This window comes from Saimiri boliviensis, chromosome 4 (genome assembly GCF_048565385.1).
Source record: "Saimiri boliviensis isolate mSaiBol1 chromosome 4, mSaiBol1.pri, whole genome shotgun sequence".
NCBI classification, from domain to species: Eukaryota; Metazoa; Chordata; class Mammalia; order Primates; family Cebidae; genus Saimiri; species Saimiri boliviensis.
Window position 1 is genome coordinate 107,847,263 of NC_133452.1, and position 20,958 is coordinate 107,868,220.

Below are 20,958 nucleotides of genomic sequence, written 5' to 3' on the forward strand. Positions count from 1 at the left end.
GGTAGTATTTGCTGGACTTATAATAATGAATGTTTGAGATTGTTTCTTCTGGTCTAGGGGAAGTCCTGCTTGAGAAACTGATCTCAGTACTACATGTACTGCAGGAGTCGTCTTAGAGGCAGATGCATCCTCTGTTCGCAAATTCTGTGCCCTACCATCATACATGCTGCAGTGTTGATTTTCAAGGCTTCTCTTTCTTTTCCCTGGTCATGTCTGTTGTGGGCAGCTGGGATAGGTTTTTTAGTATAAAATAACATGGGATCCATAGGTGCTGCATTCCAGTCAGTGACTGTACAGGTATATACATTTCTTCTCTGGCCCTTACAGACTGAAGTTTGTAAAAATATTCTTAGAAACATTTTACTGTGCTTCTGATTCTCCATACATTCAGTCTCTGCTGACAATATCTTAGGTCGTATCTAGCTCAGCATCCATAAAACTCCTCTATTTCAGCAAAGTTATATCATCATCTAAATTAACCTTTTAAATGTTTTTTCATTTTTAATTTTTGAGGTGTATATATTTATGAGGTACATGAGATATTTTAGTACAGGCATGCAATGTGAAATACACACATAATAGAAAATTGGGTATCCATCCCATCAATCATTTATCTTTCGTGTTCCAAATAATTCAACATACTGCTTTAGTTATTTTAAAATGTACAATTAAATTATTATTGACTATAGTCCTGCTATTGTGCTATCAAATACTACATCTTATCTATTTTTTCTATTGTTTTTAACCCATTAACCATCCTCACCTCCCTCCCAGTCCCCCCACCAACTACCATTCTCAGCCTCTGGTAACCATCCTTCTTTTCTCTATCTCCATTAGTTCAATTGTTTTAATTTTTAGATCCCACAAATAAATGAGAACATCCAATGGCTGTCTTTCTGTGCCTGGCTTATTTCACTTACCTAATGACCTCTAGTTCAATCCATGTTGTTGCAAATGACAGAATCTCATTCTTTTTATGGCTGAATAGTACTTCATTTCAGTAGTACACATTTTCTTTATAGGCTCATCTGTTGATGGAAACAAGTTGCTTCCAAATTTTGGCTATTGTGAACAGTACTGCAACAAATATGGGAGTGCAGATATCTCTTTGATCTACTGATTTCTTTCTTTTGAGTGTATATACAGCAGTGGGATTGCCAGATGGTATGGTAGCTCTATTTTTAGTGTTCTGAGGAACCTCCAAACTGTTCTCCATCATGGCTGTACTAATTTGTATAACCAACACAGAGTTCCTTTTTCTTTTCTTTTCTGTTCTTTTTTTTTTTTTTTTTGAGACGGAGTTTCACTGATGTTAACCCAGGCTGGAGTGCAATGGCGCAATCTCGGCTCACCGCAACTTCCACCTCCTGGGTTCAGGCAATTCTCCTGCCTCAGCCTTCTGAGTAGCTGGGATTACAGGCATGTGCCACCATGCCCAGCTAATTTTTTGTATTTTTAGTAGAGACAGGGTTTCACCATGTTGACCAGGATGGTCTCGATCTCTTGACCTCGTGATCCACCTGCCTCGGCCTCCTAAAGTGCTGGGATTACAGGCTTGAGCCACCGCGCCTGGCCCAGAGTTCCTTTCTCTTTACATCCTCACCAGCACTTGTCATTGCCTGGCTTTTGGATAAAATCCATTTTAATTAGGCTGAAATGATATCACATTGTAGTTTTGATTTGCATTTATCTGATGATCAGTGATGTTGAATACCTGTTTGATATTTATATGTCTTCTTTTAAAAAATGTCTATTTAAATCTTTTGCCCATTTTTTAATCATTATCAAATTTTTTTTCTGTAGAGTCGTTTGAGTTCCTTATATATTCTGGTCATTCATCCCTTGTTATATGGGTAGTTTGCAAATGTTTTCTTCCATTCTGTGGGTTGTTTCTTCACTTGGTTGATTGTTTCCTTTCTTGTGCAGAAGCCTTTTAACTTGATGTGACCTCATCTGTCCATTTTTGCTTTGGTTGCTTATGTTTGTGGGGTATTGCTCAAGAAATTTTTGCCCAGGCCAATGTCCTGGAGAGTTTCCCAAATGCTTTCTTGTTATATTTTCATAGTTTGCGGTCTTAGGTTTACGTTTTTAACCCATTTTTATTTGATTTTTGTACATGGCAAGAGATAGGGGTCTAGTTTCTTTCTTCTGCATGTGGATATCCTCATTTTCTCAGTGATACGGTTTGGCTCTGTGTCTCCACCAAAATCACATGTAAAATTGTGATTCCCAGCGTTGGAGAAGGGGCCTGATGGGAGGTTACTGAATCATAGGGGCAGACTTACCCCTCGCTAGTCTTGTGATAGTGAGTTGTCACAAGATCTGGTTGTTTAAGTATGTGGCACTTTCCTCTTTTCTCTCTCTTCCTCTTCTCTGGCCATGTAAGACATGTCTTCTGCCCATTCACCTTCCACCATGATTGTCAGTTTCCTGGGCCTCCTCAGCCATGCTTCCTGTACAGCTTGTGGAACTGTGAGCCAATTAAAGCTCTTTGCTTTGTAAATTAACCAGTCTCAGGTAGTTCTGTATAGCAATGCGAGAACAGACTAATAAACCCAGCATCATTTATTGAAGAGACTGTATTTATTGAAGAAAGAGGGGTCACGTTTCAGTCTTGGGCAGAGAAATTCAGAGAAATTCAATAAATTTTCTCAATTTATTGAAGAGTCTGTATTTTCCCAAATGTATGTTTCTGGCACCTTTGTCAAAAATAAGTTTACTCTACCGTGAACTGTATGGATGTGTTTCTGGACTCTCTATACTGTTGCATTGTTCTATGTGCTGTTTTTATGCCAGTATCATGCTGTTTTGGTGATTATAACTCTCTGGTGTAACTTGAAGTCAGGTAATGTGATTCAGCCAGTTTTTCTCTTTTTGTTCAGGATAGCTTTGAGTATTCTGGGTCTTTTGTAATTCCATATAAATTTTAGAATTATTTTTTCCATTTCTGTGAAGAATGTCATTGGTATTTTGACAGATTGCATTAAATCTGTAGATTGCTTTGTACAGTCTGAACATTTTAACAATATTCATTCTTCTAATCCATGAACATGGAGTCTCTTTCTATTTTTTGTGCCTTCTTTAATTTCTTGAGTCAATGTCTTATAGTTATCATTGTAGACATCTTTCACGTCTTTGGTTTAGTTAATTTGTAGTATTTTATGTTATTTGCAGCTATTGTAAATGAGATTACTTTTTTGATTCCTTTTTCAGATTGTTCACTGTTGGCATATATGAATGTTACAGATTCTGATTTTGTGTCATGCAACTTGACTGAATTTGTCAGTTCTAATAGTTTCTTGGTATGGAGTCTAGATTTTTCCAAACATAAGATCATACCATCTGCAAACAAGGATAATTGCCTTCTTCCTTTCCAGTTTGGATACCCTTTATTTCTTCCGCCTGCCAGATTGCTCTAGCTAGGACTTTCAGTACTATGTTGAAAACAGTGGTGACAGTGGGCATTCTTGTCATGTTTTAGATCTTAGGGGAAAGGCTTTCAATTTTTCCCCATTCGGTATACTTTCTGTGGGTCTATCACATACAGCTTTTATTATGTTGAGGTATGTTCCTTCTATACTCAGTTTTTGAGGTTTTTGATTATGAAGGAATGCTGAACTTTATCAAATGTTTTTCAGCATCAATTGGAACAATAATGTGGATTTTATCTTTCATTCTGTTGATATGATGTATTACATTGATTGATTTGTATATGTTGAACCATGCTTGAATGCCTGGTAAAATTCCACTTGGTCATGATGAACAATCTTCTTAATGTATTGCTTAAATCAGTTTGCTAGTATTTTTGTGAGGACTTTTGCATCAATATTCCTTGGAGATATTGGTCTGTAGTTTTCATTTATGTGTCTTTGTCTGGTTTTGGTATCATAGTAATATTGGCCTATAGAATGAGTTTGAAAGTATGCCCTTTTCCTCTATTTTTCAGAAGAGTTTGAGTGGGATTAGTATTAATTTTTCTTTAAATTTTAGTAGAAGTCAGCAGTGAAGCCATCAGGCCCTGGGCTTTTCCTTACTGGGAGATGGTGCTTCAATCTTGTTACTTGTTATTGGTATGTTCAGGTTTTCTATTACTTCACGGTTCAATACTGGTATATTTTATGTGTCTAGGAATTTATCCATTTCCTCTAGATTTTCCAATTTATTGGCCTATAGTTGCTCATAGTAGCCACTAAAGATCCTTTTAATGTCTCTGATGTCTGTTATAATGTCCCTTTTTCATATCTGATTTTATTTATTTGTGTCTTTTTCCTTTTATTTCTTCATTGGTCTGGTTTAAGGTTGTCAATTTTATCTTTTTAAAAATAATCCACTTTTTGTTTCACTGATCTTTTGTATTTTATTCTACTAATTTTGGGTTCAACCTGTTTTTGCTTTTCAAGTTCTTTAAGTTGCATTGTTTAGTATTTATTTGATTTTTTTCCTCTTTTTTGGTATAGGCACTTACAGCGATAAATTTCCCTCTTTGCCTCTTCCTATAGTACTCTTCTCACTATATCCCACAGGTTTTGGTATGTTGTGTTTCCATTACCATTTGTTTCAAGAATTCTTTTTTTCAATTTCCCTTTTAATTTCTTCACTGACTCACTGGTCACTCAGGAGCATATTGTTTAGCATATTCCTTGTGTTTGTAATTTCCAAAATTCTTGTTACTTATTTCTAGTTTTATTCCATGTGGTCAAATGGTTGATTTTAAATATTTGATATTATTTCAAATTTTTTGGATGTTTTAACATTTGTTTTCTGACCTAATATATGGTCTGGCATTGATAATAATCCATGTGCTGGGAAGAAGAATGTGTATTCTGCAGCCTTTGCATAACATGTTATGTAACTATCTATTAGACCCATTAATTTTATAGTGCAGATTAAGTCCAATGTTTATTTGCTAAGTTTCCATCTGTAGTATCTGACCAATGCTGAAACTGTGGTGTTGAAGTCTCCAGCTATTATTGTATTGAGGTCTAGTTCTCTAGATCTAATAATATTTGATTTATATGTCTGAGTATTCCAGTGCTTGGGGCATATATACTTACAATCATTATATCCTCCTACCTAATTAATCCTTTTATTATATAATGACTTTTTTGTCTCTTCTTATAGTTTTTGTCTTGAAATCTATTTTGTCTAATATACTGGAGTATAGCTACTCTTGTTCTTGGTTTCCATTTGATTTCCACTGGCATAGAATATTGTTTTTCATCCTTTCGTTTTTAGTCTTTACGTATTTTTATAAGGCAAAGTGTGTTTCTTGTAGAAACATATCATGGGGGGTCTTGTTTGTTTATCCATTTAGCCACTCTATGATTTTTTATTGAAGCGTTTTGTCCATTTACATTCAATGTTGTTATTGATAAGTAAGGACTGATTTCTGCCATTTTGTTATTTGTTTTCTGGTCTTCTCTTCTTTCTTTTCTGCCTGTCTTTCTTTTAATAAAGGTGATTTTCTCTGGTTGTATAACTTAATTTCTTACTTTTTATTTTTTGTGTATTTGTAATACGTTGTTCAATTTAATGTTACTGTGGGTATGGTGAATACTATCTTATAACCCATTAGTTTAAATTGATGAAAACATTGATTCTGTAAATAAACAAACATACAAAAGGAAAACTAATAAAACTCTATACTTTTAACTCAGTTCCCCTACTTTGTAGCTTTTTGTGGTTTATGTCTTATTTTACTGTTATGTGTTGAAAGGTTATAGTTATTATTTTTTATTGGTTTATCATTTAGTCTTCCTACTTAGGAGTAATTTGCACACCACAATTACAGTGTTATACTATCCTATATTTTTCTCCATGTTTACTACTACCAGTGAATTTTCTACCTTCAAATGATTTCTTCTTGCTCATTAACATCTTTTTTCTTTCAGATTAAAGAACTCTCATTAGCATTTCTTGTAGAACAGGTCTGATATTGATGAAATCCCCTAGCTTTTGTTAGTCTTAAAAGGTCTTTATCTCTCCCTCATGCTTGAAGGGTATTTACAATGAGTATACTGTTCTAGGGTAATTTTTTTCCTTCAAAACTTAAAATATGGCAAGCCACTCTTTCCTGGCTCTTTTTAGATTTCCACTGAAAAGTCTGCAGCCAGAGGTACTAGAGCTTCATTGTAAGCTATATGCTCATTTTCTCTTGCTGTTTTTTGATCATTTATTTGTCCTTGACCTTTGGGAGTCTGATTAGTAGATGCCCTGAAGTAGTCTTCTTTTGGGTTAACTCTGCTTGGTGTTCTATAACTTTCTTGTACTTGAATGTTGACATCTTTCTCTAGCTTTGGAAGTTCTCTGATATTATTCCTTTGAATAAATTTTCTATCTCTATCTCTTTTTCTACCTCCTCTTTAAGGCCAATAACTCTTAGATTTACCCTTCTGAGGCTGTTTTCTAAATGTTGTAGGCATGCTTCATTATTTTTTATTCTTTTTTCTTTTGTCTCCTCTGACTGTGTATTTCCAAATAGACTGTCTTCTAGCTCACTAATTCTTTCTTCTGCTTGATCAATTCTGCTATTAAACAACTTCAATGCATTCCTCAGTATGTGAATTGCATTTTTCAACTCCAGAATTTCTGCTTGTTTTTCATTATTTCAATTTCTGTTAAATTTATCTGATAGAATTCAGAATTCTTTCTTTGTGTTATCTTAAATTTCTTTGAGTTTCCTCAAAACAGCTATTTTGAATTCTCTTCAATCTTGTGTGGTGAGACCAGAACACTCAGGGCTTCTAGAGGAAATGCTCACTGTACATTTCTGGAAAGCAGTTTGGCAATATCCACCCTTCATTTCACACGATTATTGTGGAAAAAATTACCTCAGATCTGGCTTTAGGAAAAATTGAAGAACAGAAGTTCAGAAAATAATTAAAGCTTTATTTTGTCTAAAAGGTCATAGATCTCTGTTTCTAAAGAACTGTTCCATAGTACACCATTTAGTCCATTTGGTGAAGTCATGTTTCATGGATGGTTGATGCTTATAGATATTTGTCAGTGTCTCATAATGGAAGAGTTAGGTATGTATTGGAGTCTTCACAGTCTGGGCTTGTTTGTATCTCTCCCTCTTGGGAAGGCTTTCTAGGTATTTGAAGGCACTTGGGCCCCATGCCAAATAATGCTGTGGTTTTTGCAGACTTGTAGTCTTCTCTCCCCTTTCCACAGGTAGAGGAGCCTCTCCCTGTGGCCACCATCACCACTGGTCAACAGAAGGGCTCTGCCAGGCCACTACCAATGTTCACTTCCTCTGTCAGCTTGTGGTGATGTCTTGGTGGTCTTGGATAAAATTTGGAGGAACTCTTTGGATTACCATGCAGAGGCTCTTGTTCTTTTCTTTCACTTTCTCCCAAACAAATGAAGTCTCTCTGTGCTCAGCCACCTGTACCTAGGGATGTGGTAATACAAGCACCACTGGAACTGTGCAGGGTCAGACCTGAAGCCAACATAGCACTGGGTCTCATCCAAGGCCCTTCCCTTCATGGAAGTGAGTTTCCCCAGACCCTGGACATGTCCACAGAGCTGGGGATTAGAGTTAAAAACCTTAGCAATTTACCTGATATTCTATTCTACTGCAGCTAAGCTGGCACTCAAACAGCAGCACAAGGTCGCTCCTTTTCCTTCCCCTTTCCACAAACAAAGTACCTATTTGCTGAATGAACAGCTAAATGGGAAAAAGTGGAACTTAAGACAAACTGTCCCTATTTCCCTGCTTTTTTCCAAGGTCAGTTTTGCCAAGGGTAAGGACAAATCAGTGTACAAATAATGTGGACATCCATGACCAGAAATAGACAGAAAATTTAACTCAAGTCCTGTTGCATCTCTTTGTGGCTCCTTGTTGACAGTGGACATAAAATTTCATAATGGTCTGCCTCATGAAACTTAAAACTAAATTCTATCTAAATTATTTTCCCCCAGCATTTCTGTGTAAAACGTCCAGCTCCAATCACAGCAGAAGGTCTGTAAATAACTTACTGAAGTGGCATGTGTGCCCAACCTGGATCAGTGCAGGAACATCAATATCATATTTGCTAAATTATATTGCTAATGAGGACATTTCTAGGAAGTTTCATTGACAATCCCCTCATTTACATCCGAAGATGTATATATAATTCCAACAGACCTTGAGACACTCTTGGGAAATCAGTCCATAAATCACTCTTCTAGTGAGCAAAGAAGATACATCACATCTTACATTTACCATGTCATAGTAAATAAAGGGGTACATTTATTATTTACTTACTTTAGTTACATCAGTTTTTTAAGTTAAATTGTAAAAATCCATTGTGGTCAAATTGTAAAACTCTATCAAATGTCTTAGACTGTCTACTACAGCAGAGTAGAGAAACTTGTGGTGGGAATTACAGCACTTAGTTTGTTTTTATCACACATGTACACATGTGGAAGCAGTTTACATGCCTCTACTCCATGTTATAGTAGAGAATGATACAATTAAAATTTTCTACAAAAAGCACATTTTCAGGAAACAACGATAATCTTCTTTTAGAGGAAAGAAAATGGACAACTTAAAAAATATATATAAGGGGTTAGGAACAGTGGCTCATGCCTGCAATCCCAGCACTTTGGGAATCCAAGACAGAAGGATCACTTGAGGTCAGGAGTTCAAGACTAGCCTGGGCAACATGAGACACTATGTCTCTACAAAAAAAAATTTTTTTTTTTTTAAGATGGAGTTTCGCTCTTGTTACCCAGGCTGGAGTGCAATGGTGCAATCTCGGCTCACCACAAACTCCATCTCCTGGGTTCAGGCAATTCTCCTGCCTCAGCCTCCCGCGTAGCTGGAATTACAAGCATGCACCACCATGCCCAGCTAATTTTTTGTATTTTTAGTAGAGACGGGGTTTCACCATGTTGACCAAGATGGTCTCGATCTCTTGACCTCTTGATCCACGCGCCTCGGCCTCCCAAAGTGCTAGGATTACAGGCTTGAGCCACGGCGCCCAGCCTAAAAAATTTTTTTAAATTAGCTGAACACAGTGGCACATGTGTTCATGTGCCACTCAAGAGGCTGAGGTGAGAAGATTGCTTAAGCCCAAGAGTTTGAGGTTGCAGTAAGTTATGATTGTGCCACTGCGCTCCATCCAGGGTAACTCCTGTTTCTAAATAAATAAATAAAAATAAATGAAATATATATGTATACAAGACATATTTGTGGAACAAGATTTGGCTCTCTACAAATGATTGTATAAAAAGAGAGCTTTTTCTTTTTTGTATCTCCAAGTTGCTTACATTCCTTCATATCTTCGTTTCACAAATATTTATTGACCATCTACTAGGTTTTATGCACTTTGCTAAATAGAGCTAGGGATATGCAATGTAGCAGGCAAACATGAATGTAAACATGTATTGCTCTTATAACTAAGTTAAAAGAATATAGTCTCTCTGATCAAAATAATCTTGGCTTTTATAAAAGTTTAAGGAAAAAAACAGGGAAAGGAATTTTCAAAATTTCAAGAAAAACTTGTAAACCAGAAACTCAAATGAATGGAAGTCAGATTGCATCTACATGGACGTGGAAGAATTGGATTGACAGAGTTCAGAAAATAATTAAAGCTTTTGAAATTAGTCTCTGATACTCCTAATAATATTATTTTAGTTCTTTGTTCTTTAAAATTCTCTTCCAAGAAGTTTTAGAAACCTAGTGGCCTCCCCCTCATTAATTCACAGAGCCTCTGGAGGCCAAAGCAGGGACTGTCAACCTTGTGTGGTGAAGCCACAACACTCAGGCCTTCTAGAGCAAATGTTCACTGCACATTTCTGGAAAGCAGTTTGGCAATATCCACCCTTCATTTCACATGATTATTGTGGAAAAATTTACCTCAGACCTGGCTTTAGGAAAAATTGAAGAACAAACTGATAATGGAGCCCCAGAGCAATCTTTCCTTTCTTCCTTCCTTCCTTTCTTCCTTCCTTTCCTTCCTTCCCTCATTCCCTCCCTCCCTCACTCCTTCCTTTCTCTCTCTCTTTCTCTCTGCCTCCCTCCCTCCTCCCTTTCTTTCTTTTTTGAGGCAGCATCTTTCTATGTCACCCAGGCTGGAGTGCAGTGGTGCAATCACAGCTTACTGCAGACTCCACTTCGCAGGCTCAAGCAATCCTCCCACCTCAGCCTCCCCAAGTGCTGAGATTACAGGCACGAGCCACCACACCCAGTCCCAGATTCCATTTTTTATACATTTCGCTTTTCTTAAAGGGCCTCCTTTACCTCCAGTTGCTGGCCTCTTATTCTCTGTCCACAAACAAACCTGTCCCTAGAAAACAATCTTAGGAGAATCATTCACACCATAGTTCACATGAGTGATGTGTCTTTTCCTTTCCATTGGCATTTGCACTAGTCAATGGTCAGCCTCTTAAACAAGAGGAATCATTTCTAAATTTCTTATTTTATCATCTTAGAATTGGAAATGTGGAGTGACTTTCAGCTCTGACATCCTGTGGTTCTAAATTTGTAGCATCATGTTTGGCCATATTTTACTTAGGTATTATGGGGCTGTAGAGGGAGCAGAGAAAAGCAGGAGGGTAAAACTCTTTGTGGAAGAACCTTCTATCAGTTAGGATGATTTTTCTTACAAGTAACAACAACAACATAAAATCTAACAGTAGTTTAGCCAGGAATGTTACTTAATTACTCACATAACAGAAAGTCTAGAGATGGGCATTTTTGGGTGAGGGTCAGCAGCTCAGCACTGCCAGGTCACCTAGTTTGTCTCTCTGACCGGCTTGTCTTCCCCATCATGATTCCTGAAGGTCTGCTGTAGCAGCAAGTATCACATTCTCACATAACAGTGTTCAGGGAAAGGAAGGAAAGTCAAAGGGCTGGACTCACAGGTCTTTCCTGCTTCGTCTGGGAGGATTCTTCCCCAGAGCCCTCAGCAAACACCATTTATGTCGCATTGTCCAGAACTTGGTCATTCTGCCATCTCTAGCAGTAAGGAGTTGATGGACACCAATCACGATTTATCCTCTAGAGTTGGGCACATTGACACTTGAGAAAAATGGAGGTTTTCTTCACAAGGAAAAGCCAATAGCATCTGCCACAACCTTGAAACCATATCACAAAGGAGCTTCCCTGAATAGGTCTATGACCAGGCTTAAAAATGAATGAGGTCAACCCGGGTATGGTGGCTCATGCCTGCAATCCCAGCACTTTGCAGGGCTGGGGTGGGCGATCACTTGAGCTGAGGAGTTCAACACCAGCCTGGGCAACATAGTGAGACCCCATCTCTTAAAAAAAAAAAATAGCCAGGCAAGGTGGTGTGCACCTGTAGTCTCAGCTACTCAGGAGGCTGATGCAGAAGAATCACTTGAGCCTGGGAGGTTAAGGTTTCAGTGAGCCATTATCATGCCACTACACTCCAGCCTGGGTAGCAGAGGGAGATCTTGTCTCAAAAGAAAAAAGAAAGAAAGAAAATATCTGAGGTCAAATACTGTACTCTTTAATATCCCCTCTACCTTCCAGATCCTGCCTTGTAACTCTTTGGGTTAAGAAGGGAAGAGGGTGTAGGATGAGAACAGATGATGATGTTCTAAGTGGAAAAGGGAAACAGGATGATGTAGCACTATGACCAACTTTCCTATTCTCGTAATTTCTGTCGTATTTTTAGACTTTTAAGTGTATTCTACTGAACATCTTCACTTATATCTACAAATTGACAGAAAAAGTAATAGAATGCTTTGATTAGGCTATTCTCAAACTGAAATGGTCCACAGATAGTTGTATTCAGTTTTATTTATTAATTCAAAATCTCCACTTATCAAATACTAGCATGCTAAGAAAACAGATAATTTGATCTGAGGCCTCTTTCATTGTATGTGGGCTAGTGTGTGTATGTGTCTGTGTCTGTGTGTGTGTGTGTTGAGACGGAGTTTTGCTCTTGTTGCCTAGGCTTGAGTACAATGGTGCAATCTTGTCTCACTGGAACCTCCACTTCCTGGATTCAAGTGATTCTCCTGCCTCAGCCTCCTGAGTAGCTGGGATTATAGGCGCCCGCCACCATGCCCAGCTAATTTTTTGTATTTTTAGTAGAGACCAGGTTTCACCATGTCGGCCACGCTGGTCTTCAACTCCTGACCTCAGGTGATCCACCCACCTTGGCCTCCTAAAGTGCTGGGATTACAGGCATCAGCCACTGCTCAAGGCAGGGGGCTAATGTCTCAAATATTATGCAAATATTTTGTTTGTAATTTTAATTTTTTAATAGTTTTTTTTAAATTTTCTTTCTTCTTATTTTTAGAGACAGGGTCTCACTCTGTTCAGGCTGCAATGCAGTGGTGTGATCACGGCTCACTATGGCCTTGAACTCCTGGCTCAAGCAATTTTCCTGCCTCAGCACCCTGAGTAGCTAGGATCACAGGTGCATTCTACCATGCCTGACTAATTTTTTAAAAAGCTTTGTAGAGATAGGGTTTTGCTAAATTGCCTCACCTGGTGTTGGTAATTTCAAAATTGCTGTTTTCCCAGGATAGCCTTAGAGTAAGATTAAAATTTTCAGACTTCATAAGGGCTAAACAAAATATTTGTATGAGGGCTAATGCAGGAAAAAAATAAGAATGTTTAAATGACACATTTTTAAAATCAAAAGGAAAACAGTTTTATTGATTCCAAAGTAGAAAAAAGTCTCCATTTTTAGGATATATAGACCTGTTACATTCAATAAAGACAGTTTAAAATCTTTCCTTACTTTTTTAGCGATTAAAATGTTGATATCTTGGCACTTTTGAAAAGAAGCAACTTAGACACAAATGAATCTTTTGTCTTTTATAGTTGAGTAGACTTTTACAGTTCATGAAATATTTCATATAGATTACCTCATGTTATCTTTCAATTAATGCATCAAAGATTACTGTTATTCTGATTTACAGACGAAGATACAGGTTCAAAGGAATAAAATTACTTACCTAAGACGATGGAATGTTAGCTATGAAGTTAGGGCTAAAACTAGATTGGTATGTGTGCTGTAACACTTACTAGTGCCTATTCTGTGTCAGGCACCATTATAACACTGGAAACAATAAACTAATAAATATCAGACCTAACAGTTATTGAAGACTATGTGTCAGAAACTGTCTTAAATGTTTACATGCATTATTTCATTTAATCACCTCAACAAACTTATGAAATAGGAACTATTAAAATTCTCATTTTACAGATGTAGATACTAAAGTCTAGAGAGTTGCATAAGGTCATACTTCTAGATATGGGGAATTATTGGCTCTTAATCATTTAATGAGCACACGTCTCTCTCATTTAAGCATTTAACTGAAGCCATACCTGGGTTGTAGTTATCTCCTCTCTGCTTGAGCTTCTCATGAGTTTCATCTGTGCAAGGTAAAGCCACATTGGGAAGTGCTGGCTGCAATAATCCATGGTTGTCTCTTCCAGTGTTCTGCACTTTTTCATGACTTTCAAGTTGCTGTGATGGAATCCAAAGGAGGGATGAACAACCAAAATGCTCACCTGCCAGAAGAGCAAGGTTGCTGCTAGTCTCAGCCACCACTGAAATCAGAAACTACAGTGCTGACTAAATTCTGACCATCTCTTGCTTTTGCTTTTTTGTGTGTGTTGGTTTCATTTGTTTCTCATTACAGATGGCTTTTTTTCAAATGGTAGGAATCTCAGTCACCAATAGCTCATGTATTCATCTTTATCTTTTTGGCTTCCCCCAACTGGAGAGGGTCTGACTTTCTTGGTCTAGTTGGAAATAATTATACCAAAGGACTCTGACTGGCCTGGTTTATATAAGAAGCCACCCTGGGCCAATCAAATGTAGTTAAGGAGATACATCATGTAAGACCATGTAAGAGATGACAGGTATAGTTGGGCAATTTGTGCAATTTTCAAAGAAGGCATGTAAAGATTGAAACCAAGGAGGGCATGTAAAGATTGAAACCAAGCCTGTTGTCTGCTCACCACACCATGCAGCATGGAGTAGGGACCTTCCCAGAGGAAGGGATTCCCTTTGCCTCTCTCTGACACTGGGTTTTCCAAACTGGGCACTCATGGAGCTAAGCCCTTTTTTTCACATTTATTAGGCTAGTGGTAGCCATGTGTAAAATATGACAGCTTTTAAGGAAATCATATATTTGTAGATTGAGGAAGAAAAGAGAAGTATTCATTTCAGAAGAAGGAGAAATACTTACCAGAACACTGAGAGAAAACTTAAGCTATTGACTGTGCATTAAGTTGCCTAGTAGTACTGATGTTCCCTCTTTAGAAAGCTATAAAATATTTTGAGCAGTTTTATAATCAAGTCATGAAAAAAAAGATAGAGGCTCTATGGTATGAGTAACAATCACCACCATAGCAAAATTTAAGCAGCACCTTGGAGAGCAGCTTGCTACTTTTCCCTGGCAGGAACCATCACTGCCTATGACTCAGCTCTCTTGCACTGAAGTTCAAAAACAATTTCACAGTTTTTATGCAAAAATAGTCTGAAATTTAATAGAGATGCCTGTTAGTTTCCACTAGCAAAGTGCTACTGAAAACATTTCAGGTTATATTAAAATGATACATTTAGCAACAGGCTTGTGGAGCTGTAAAGACATTTAAAAAAGAAAGTGAGGCCGGGCACGGTGGCTCACGCCTGTAATCCCAGCACTTTGGGAGGCCGAGGCGGGTGGATCACGAAGTCAAGAGATCAAGACCATCCTGGTCAACATGGTGAAACCCCGTCTCTACTAAAAAAAAAAATACAAAAAATTAGCTGGGCATGGTGGCGCATGCCTGTAATCCCAGCTACTCAGGAGGCTGAGGCAGGAGAATTGCCTGAACCCGGGAGGCGGAGGTTGTAGTGAGCCAAGATCGTGCCATTTTACTCCAGCCTAGGTAACAAGAGCGAAACTCTGTCTCAAAAAAAAAAAAAAAAGAAAGAAAGAAAGTGATTGCTCAAAGGCCAAAGTAAGTTTTCTCTGTAATACAGTTATGCTACCTCTACCCAGCAGGCCTGGCACATCCTCCAGAGCTGTGGCTGTGTGGAGCTGGTAAGACTCAACATGTCTAAAGACGGGCGGTAAGAGGCAGACTCCTGAGCTTGACCTGCTGGCCCCATTTCAATGCAGTCTATCCAGCACACAAGCCAAGATGTAAAGTCCCCAGTGTAGTTATTCTAGGACACACATAAAAATCTTAAGACTGTGAACTTTGCAAACTTCATCAGGAAGAATGCAGTGAGGGGAAAATCTGATATTTCAAAGGCTGGAACAACAAACTCACTGTTTTATGTTGCTGCGGCATCTTCCCAAGCTTAAGAAGTTTTTGAATTGTAGACTCTACATGAGCGGGTTCCATTTTCCTTCCCTCCTCATTGATCCTTGTTCCTTTCCTGCAGTCGCCTTTCTTTGATGGCCCCAACTGATGTGTGTGACTTAACCTCTTTCTACTTTTCTGCTTCCTCTTTCCTGGAGGTTTCTCTTTGTTCAATGAAATAGGTCCTAGAGAAATGAGCAACAGTGGGGACTCAGAGGAGCATAAAAATGGTAACAAAGCCATTCAGGGTGAGGATGGGCAATGCTCAGTCGGTCTTCTCCCTCTCTCCTTCATTTCTCTTCTTTATTTTCTTCTTATATGTCACTCATCATCCATTCTTCATTTCTTCTTTTGTCTCTCCTCATCTTTCCTACCTATAACTAAGCCCTCCTTAGAGAATTTATCTTGTCAGGAATGTTGATGGCATGCTCACTTCATTTTAAATTTGGTGATAGTTTATTAAATTAAAACAAGATACTTTCAACAAGGGACTCAAGGGACTTCATGGGAAATGTGTTGTGTGTGCAGAAATCAACAGACTAACTCTGCCTTGCCCTTCCCCAGGTGTGAAACCTGTTTTGGGTTAAGTAGAAGTCGCACGTATCACTTCTGGGTGGAAGTTTTAAGTGCCAGTGCTTTGCTGTGTTCTCTTTCTCTCTGTCACAGTAACTGGGCACATTTCAGATGGTGCCTGAATCCAAGAAAGATGATGACTGAGCAGAGACCACAGCTGACCTGCAGTGGGCAGGTAGCATAAACTAGAAATAAACTCTTCTTGTTTTATACCACAGAGATTCTCAGGCTGTTTGTTACTGCAACATAATGTAACATCCTCACTGTTACAGTGCAGGAGCTGATGATAACAAGGCTGACAGAGTGACATTCTTTCTACTGAGTAACCTTTGTGGAAAATTGCACCATGAAATTGAAGCTTGAAAATCACGGAAATCAGAAAGGTAGGTCAGTAACAGAGCATTTCTGGTCCTCAGCATCTTAGTTTTACTTATTTTACAGACAGAAAAGAAGGATACCAAATCAACTATAGTGCTGCCCTGTAATCTCTTCTTCCTATTCCCTGTTCTCTGACATTCAGCTGGGCCTGCTGGTTCTACTGGTAACCTCCGGGGATAGGGACACTGCTGCCTCATTTATTGGTGTGTTAGAAGCAAGGGCAAGTCTTTCCTTGATTTCCAGCAGCACAGCAGAAACCAAGCTGTACTTCGAAATAGACTTTATTGAAGATTTGAGGAAAATGGAAGAGAAATGCAACACTGAGTAAACTTTACAGTTACTAGTCAGGCACGAGCCTATCTTCTGGTTCTCTCCCTCTCTCCTGCCCAGATGGAGACTTTCTGCTTATATACTCTCCATCCCTTACATTCACCCCAATGTTAGAAATGGCTCAGGAATCTCTCTGCCTTAGACCTCTGGCCCCAAAGAGAAGGAAAATGTTCTCTCTCCCAAGTTGCTTACAAAATCCTTATTTGTTATTCTAGGTCTGATCATTTCCCAAGATGACTGATTCTGGGATCACCTGTTCCTTTAGAAGAAACTGTGAACTTTGGGCACAAAGTTCATGTACCATGATCGACCTCATCTTCATGTACTATGAGCTAACCCTATGGTTCCAATAAGACAATTACATAACTGTACCAGAAAGGAGAAAATAGGCTCTGCTCTGGCAACAAACACTATAACAGGTCAAAAGCAATCAACACAAACATTCATTTCTCATTTATATCAAGCCTGATCTACACTGAGTAGTCCTACCACATTACGTGCACACACCATATGAAGCCTCTGGGAGCTATGGCAGGAAAAGGAAAGCCAGAGGGTTGAGGGGAGTATAGTGGCCCACATCACTTCCACCCACATAGCCAGAACTCAGCCTCAGGGTCCCAGTCAACCCTAGGGGAGCCTGGGAAGCCAACACTCTCTATGAGTCCAACAGGAAGAAATGCATTAGTAAACACATAGCAGCATCTTTGCCACAGTACCTTTCCCAAGGTTTTAGGTAATCAATCAACAACTACACCCAAGTGAGGGATATTAGTAGTCCAGCCCAGATGGAGTTGTACCAAGCTCAGCCTCAACATTTCTGATTCTTCTTATCAAAGTCTTTTTTTTTTTTTGAGACGGAGTTTTGCTCTTGTTACCCAGGCTGGAGTACAATGGCGCGATCTCGGCTCACCGCAACCTCCACCTCCTGGGTTCAGGCAATTCTCCTGTCTCAGCCTCCTGAGTAGCTGGGATTACAGGCATGCACCACCATGCCCAGCTAACTTTTTGTATTTTTAGTAGAGGCGGGGTTTCACCATGTTGACCAGGATGGTCTTGATCTCTTGACCTCGTGATCCACCCGCCTCGGCCTCCCAAAGTGCTGGGATTACAGGCTTGAGCCACCGCGCCCAGCCTACCAAAGTCTTTTAAACAATTCTAGAATGTTATCTCATCCAGGATCACCTTTTAACTTTAACGCTACAGAAATGTAAGTCAAAACAGAGGCTCTTGACATAAAGAGTAGTTCAGTAGAGCACATTAAGTGGTATCAGGAAGTGAGTGAAATATAAAATATATTGGATGAAAAACATGTCTGTACAGGTACCCAAGAGAGAAAAAACAGCAGAGAATTTAAAACACTTATTCTCAAAATTGTAAGAAAAAGTTACTATATCCCATCAAAAACTAGATAATATAAGAGAAGTCACTGGCCTAAAACTCCTAGAACATAATTTGAAGGGACATGAAAGAATGAATGTAACTAATGGAATAACACTGCTAGTGAATTAGGAACTACAGAAACTATGGTAGAAATGATCTATTTTCTCAAGGGCAGAAATGTTAAAAATAATGTCTCAAGGATGGCTCATCATTCAGAAAGGTCTTTCTTTTATGTAGTATGTGTACTGTATTCAAGAAAATTTTTCATGGTGTTTCTATAATATTTATTTTTTAGAATGAATTGAAATTTATTAATTCCAGACCTTTCCTTCTTCTTTGGCAAAATCCTGTTCCTTTGTCAGTTTCTCTGTGAAGTTTCCTCTCATTCTGCGCAGGGTGAATACTTCGATTCTAGGTAATTCTATTGCATTTTTCTCTGCACCTGTTTAACAAGATTTTTTACCTTAATAAATTGTGATTTGTCTTTTTTATGACTTTATATACTAGTACTAGTAATACCTTCCTAAGGATGGGAGGTAGGTATTTTCATGCATCTATCCCAGTGACTAGAACAATACTTGGCACAAAGGAGCCATGCAATCTATGTCAACTGCATAGATGAATAGCTTTTAAAGGTACCATTATTTCCCTATCATACTTGGTCATATGTGTGTGTTTCATGTGTTGTTGGGGTATGAATTATAATTTTATCTGTGTAGCATCACGTATGAAGGGAAGTATCTAAAATTATATTCAATCTATCAAAATAGTTCACTGATTAAAATATAGAAAAGATTTGAGAACTATTTATGTAGGTAATTCCACCACAGGAAGAAAGTCTGAGGTTCTTTCTTATTGGCCAAATAAAACTTGTCATACTCCACAGTGGTAATCCCATATTTACCTCTGAGCCATTTCCTTTACAGTTAAAATCAGAAAATTAAAAAATATTTTCTTTTTTTTCCTTAAAGGCACATGACACACTATTGTAATCTCGGTTAAGTCTTTTAGAATATTTTTAGTGTGAAATAAAGAAAATTATCAAAAATTTTTTCTCAGTATAAACTTTTAAGCCCACATGATAAATCAGCATTTAAAACAAATTTCTTCATGTGAGTTATAATTTTCTGATTTACCATGCATTTTCTGAGAGGTAAGCATGGTAAACCTTGCTGAAAAACAAAATGAGAGAGTGGTAGACGGCCGGGCACAGTGGTTCACGCCTGTAATCCCAGCACTTTGGGAGGCCGAGACGGGCAGATCATGAGGTCAAGAGATCGGGACCATCCTGGCCAACATGGTGAAACCCTGTCTCTTCTAAAAATACAAAAAAAATTAGCTGGGCGTGGTGGCGCATGCCTATAGTCCCAGCTACTCAGGAGGCTGAGGCAGGAGATTTGCTTGAACCCTGGAGGCGGAGGTTGCAGTGAGCTGAGGTTGTGTCACTACACTACAGCCTGGTGCCTGGTGACAGAGTGAGACTCTGTCTCCAAAAAAAAAAAAAAACAGAGAGAGAGAGAGAGAGAGAGAGAGGTGAATTTTAATTGAATTATCCTAAAACTGCACTGCTATATTTTCCCATTTATTATAGGCTATGGTATTTTGTCATTTGTCAACCCCCCTGCAATTTTTTTTTCTTCCTGTAAGTCAAAAAAATCTTCTTCAGGGCATTTAGGATAAGTTGTAATAACACATTTGATAGCTCTAAATAATTCTCTTCTATCATTGTACACAGTGAATACTATTAATGGGAAACTCTTTGCATGGTCCCTGAAAATAGCCAATAACTCGACTTGTCAGCATTTTGATAACTACAGGCATCAATTCAGCATGAAGAAATATAGGATTCCATTTAGCAGTTTCAAAAGTAATGAATACAGATGATGAACTCTCTCCTTTCAGGCAAAGAGATGCAAATTATTATACCTAGACACTTATTCCTAATAACGTCATTTCAATTTACCTCTCAGTTAACTGATTAGAAGTATTTGTCTAGGTGTTGGATCAGAATTTAATCACCATTTCAGAGTTCCAGGCCCAGTCTGAAGCACCAGCTGAAATTCTTATCAGCAACTGAGTGACAATGTTTCTTATCCCTTCCGTATACTATCTTATCTCCTTTCCTTTCTACCTTTCAAGTTTATTTCTAAACATCCCAGAAATAACCTTCTGAATGAGGATTAATCATGAAATCAGGGTAGTTGTTACCTGGGCGTGGCTTTTGTCTTGATCGTCCTTCCATCTTTACTCACTTCAAGACACAGATTATGCCTCCTTTTTTAAAATACACTTCCTTCTTCCTTGCCCAAACACCCTCAGTCTGGCTGAAAGAAAAGGAACAGATGTCCTCAGATAGCCTAGCATCAAGCTGCAACTGAAATGGGCAAATGGCCAATACTAGGATGCTCATCTCACTAGTAAGGCCATTCCTCAGACTGCATAGCCTCTAGGATCCCATTGTTTTGCCATTGGTAGGAGCTACCTGTTCCTTTCGACTTCACCTAGCTGCAAAGGTATGGGAGTTCCTCTCCTATAGTATAACCCATCTTTCTCCAAAGTGTGTTAAGAGTTAAAGGGCATGTAAATTTTAATACCTTCTTAAATAATAATAATAATAATAATAATAAATAAATAAAATGAAATTACATACAGCTTATCAGCTGCAAAGCTCAGGAAAAGTGGAGCACATGAACCAGACATTCAAACAGCTACTAATAAAAAAAAAGAAAAAAAAAAGATTCCCCAACCTATTTTAGCTGGCACAAAATGTCATGCTGTTTATGGTGTTAGTCCCACACCTGCCTCAACACTTAGGTTTGTCTTCTCCGTGTTCCCATGCACTTCAAGCTTCCCTTCTGTGTCAATCTGCATTGTATTCATCCACTACTCCTGGAGTGGGGTATTAGGCTATAGGCTCCCTGAGGGCAAGTACTGCATCATATACTACACGGTGTCAAGAGGGCCTACCATGGTGGTAGAACATGCTCAATAAACACTGTTGAATGAATGTTTGAATGGTAAAGTTAGCT

General features: G+C 38.4%; 1 protein-coding gene across 7 annotated transcripts in view; it reads right to left on the reverse strand.

The window, feature by feature from the left end:
• LOC141584314 (uncharacterized) overlaps window positions 1-20,958 on the reverse strand; it is a 224,131-nt gene that overhangs the window by 83,955 nt on the left and 119,218 nt on the right. For 5 of the 7 annotated variants that reach the window (XR_012517291.1, XR_012517290.1, XR_012517292.1 and 2 more), the window contains 2 exons: window positions 15,236-15,453; window positions 13,295-13,480 (listed from right to left, as the gene is read on the reverse strand). Coding sequence is in view for 3 of the 7 variants with exons in the window: in XM_074398028.1 (XP_074254129.1) it covers window positions 13,295-13,480; window positions 15,236-15,453 (404 nt within the window). In the remaining 4 variants the exon portion in view is untranslated. Of the gene's footprint in view, window positions 1-1,464; window positions 13,481-15,235; window positions 15,454-20,958 lie in introns of those variants that run through there. The other 2 variants (XR_012517293.1, XM_074398030.1) reach the window with 2 other exon arrangements.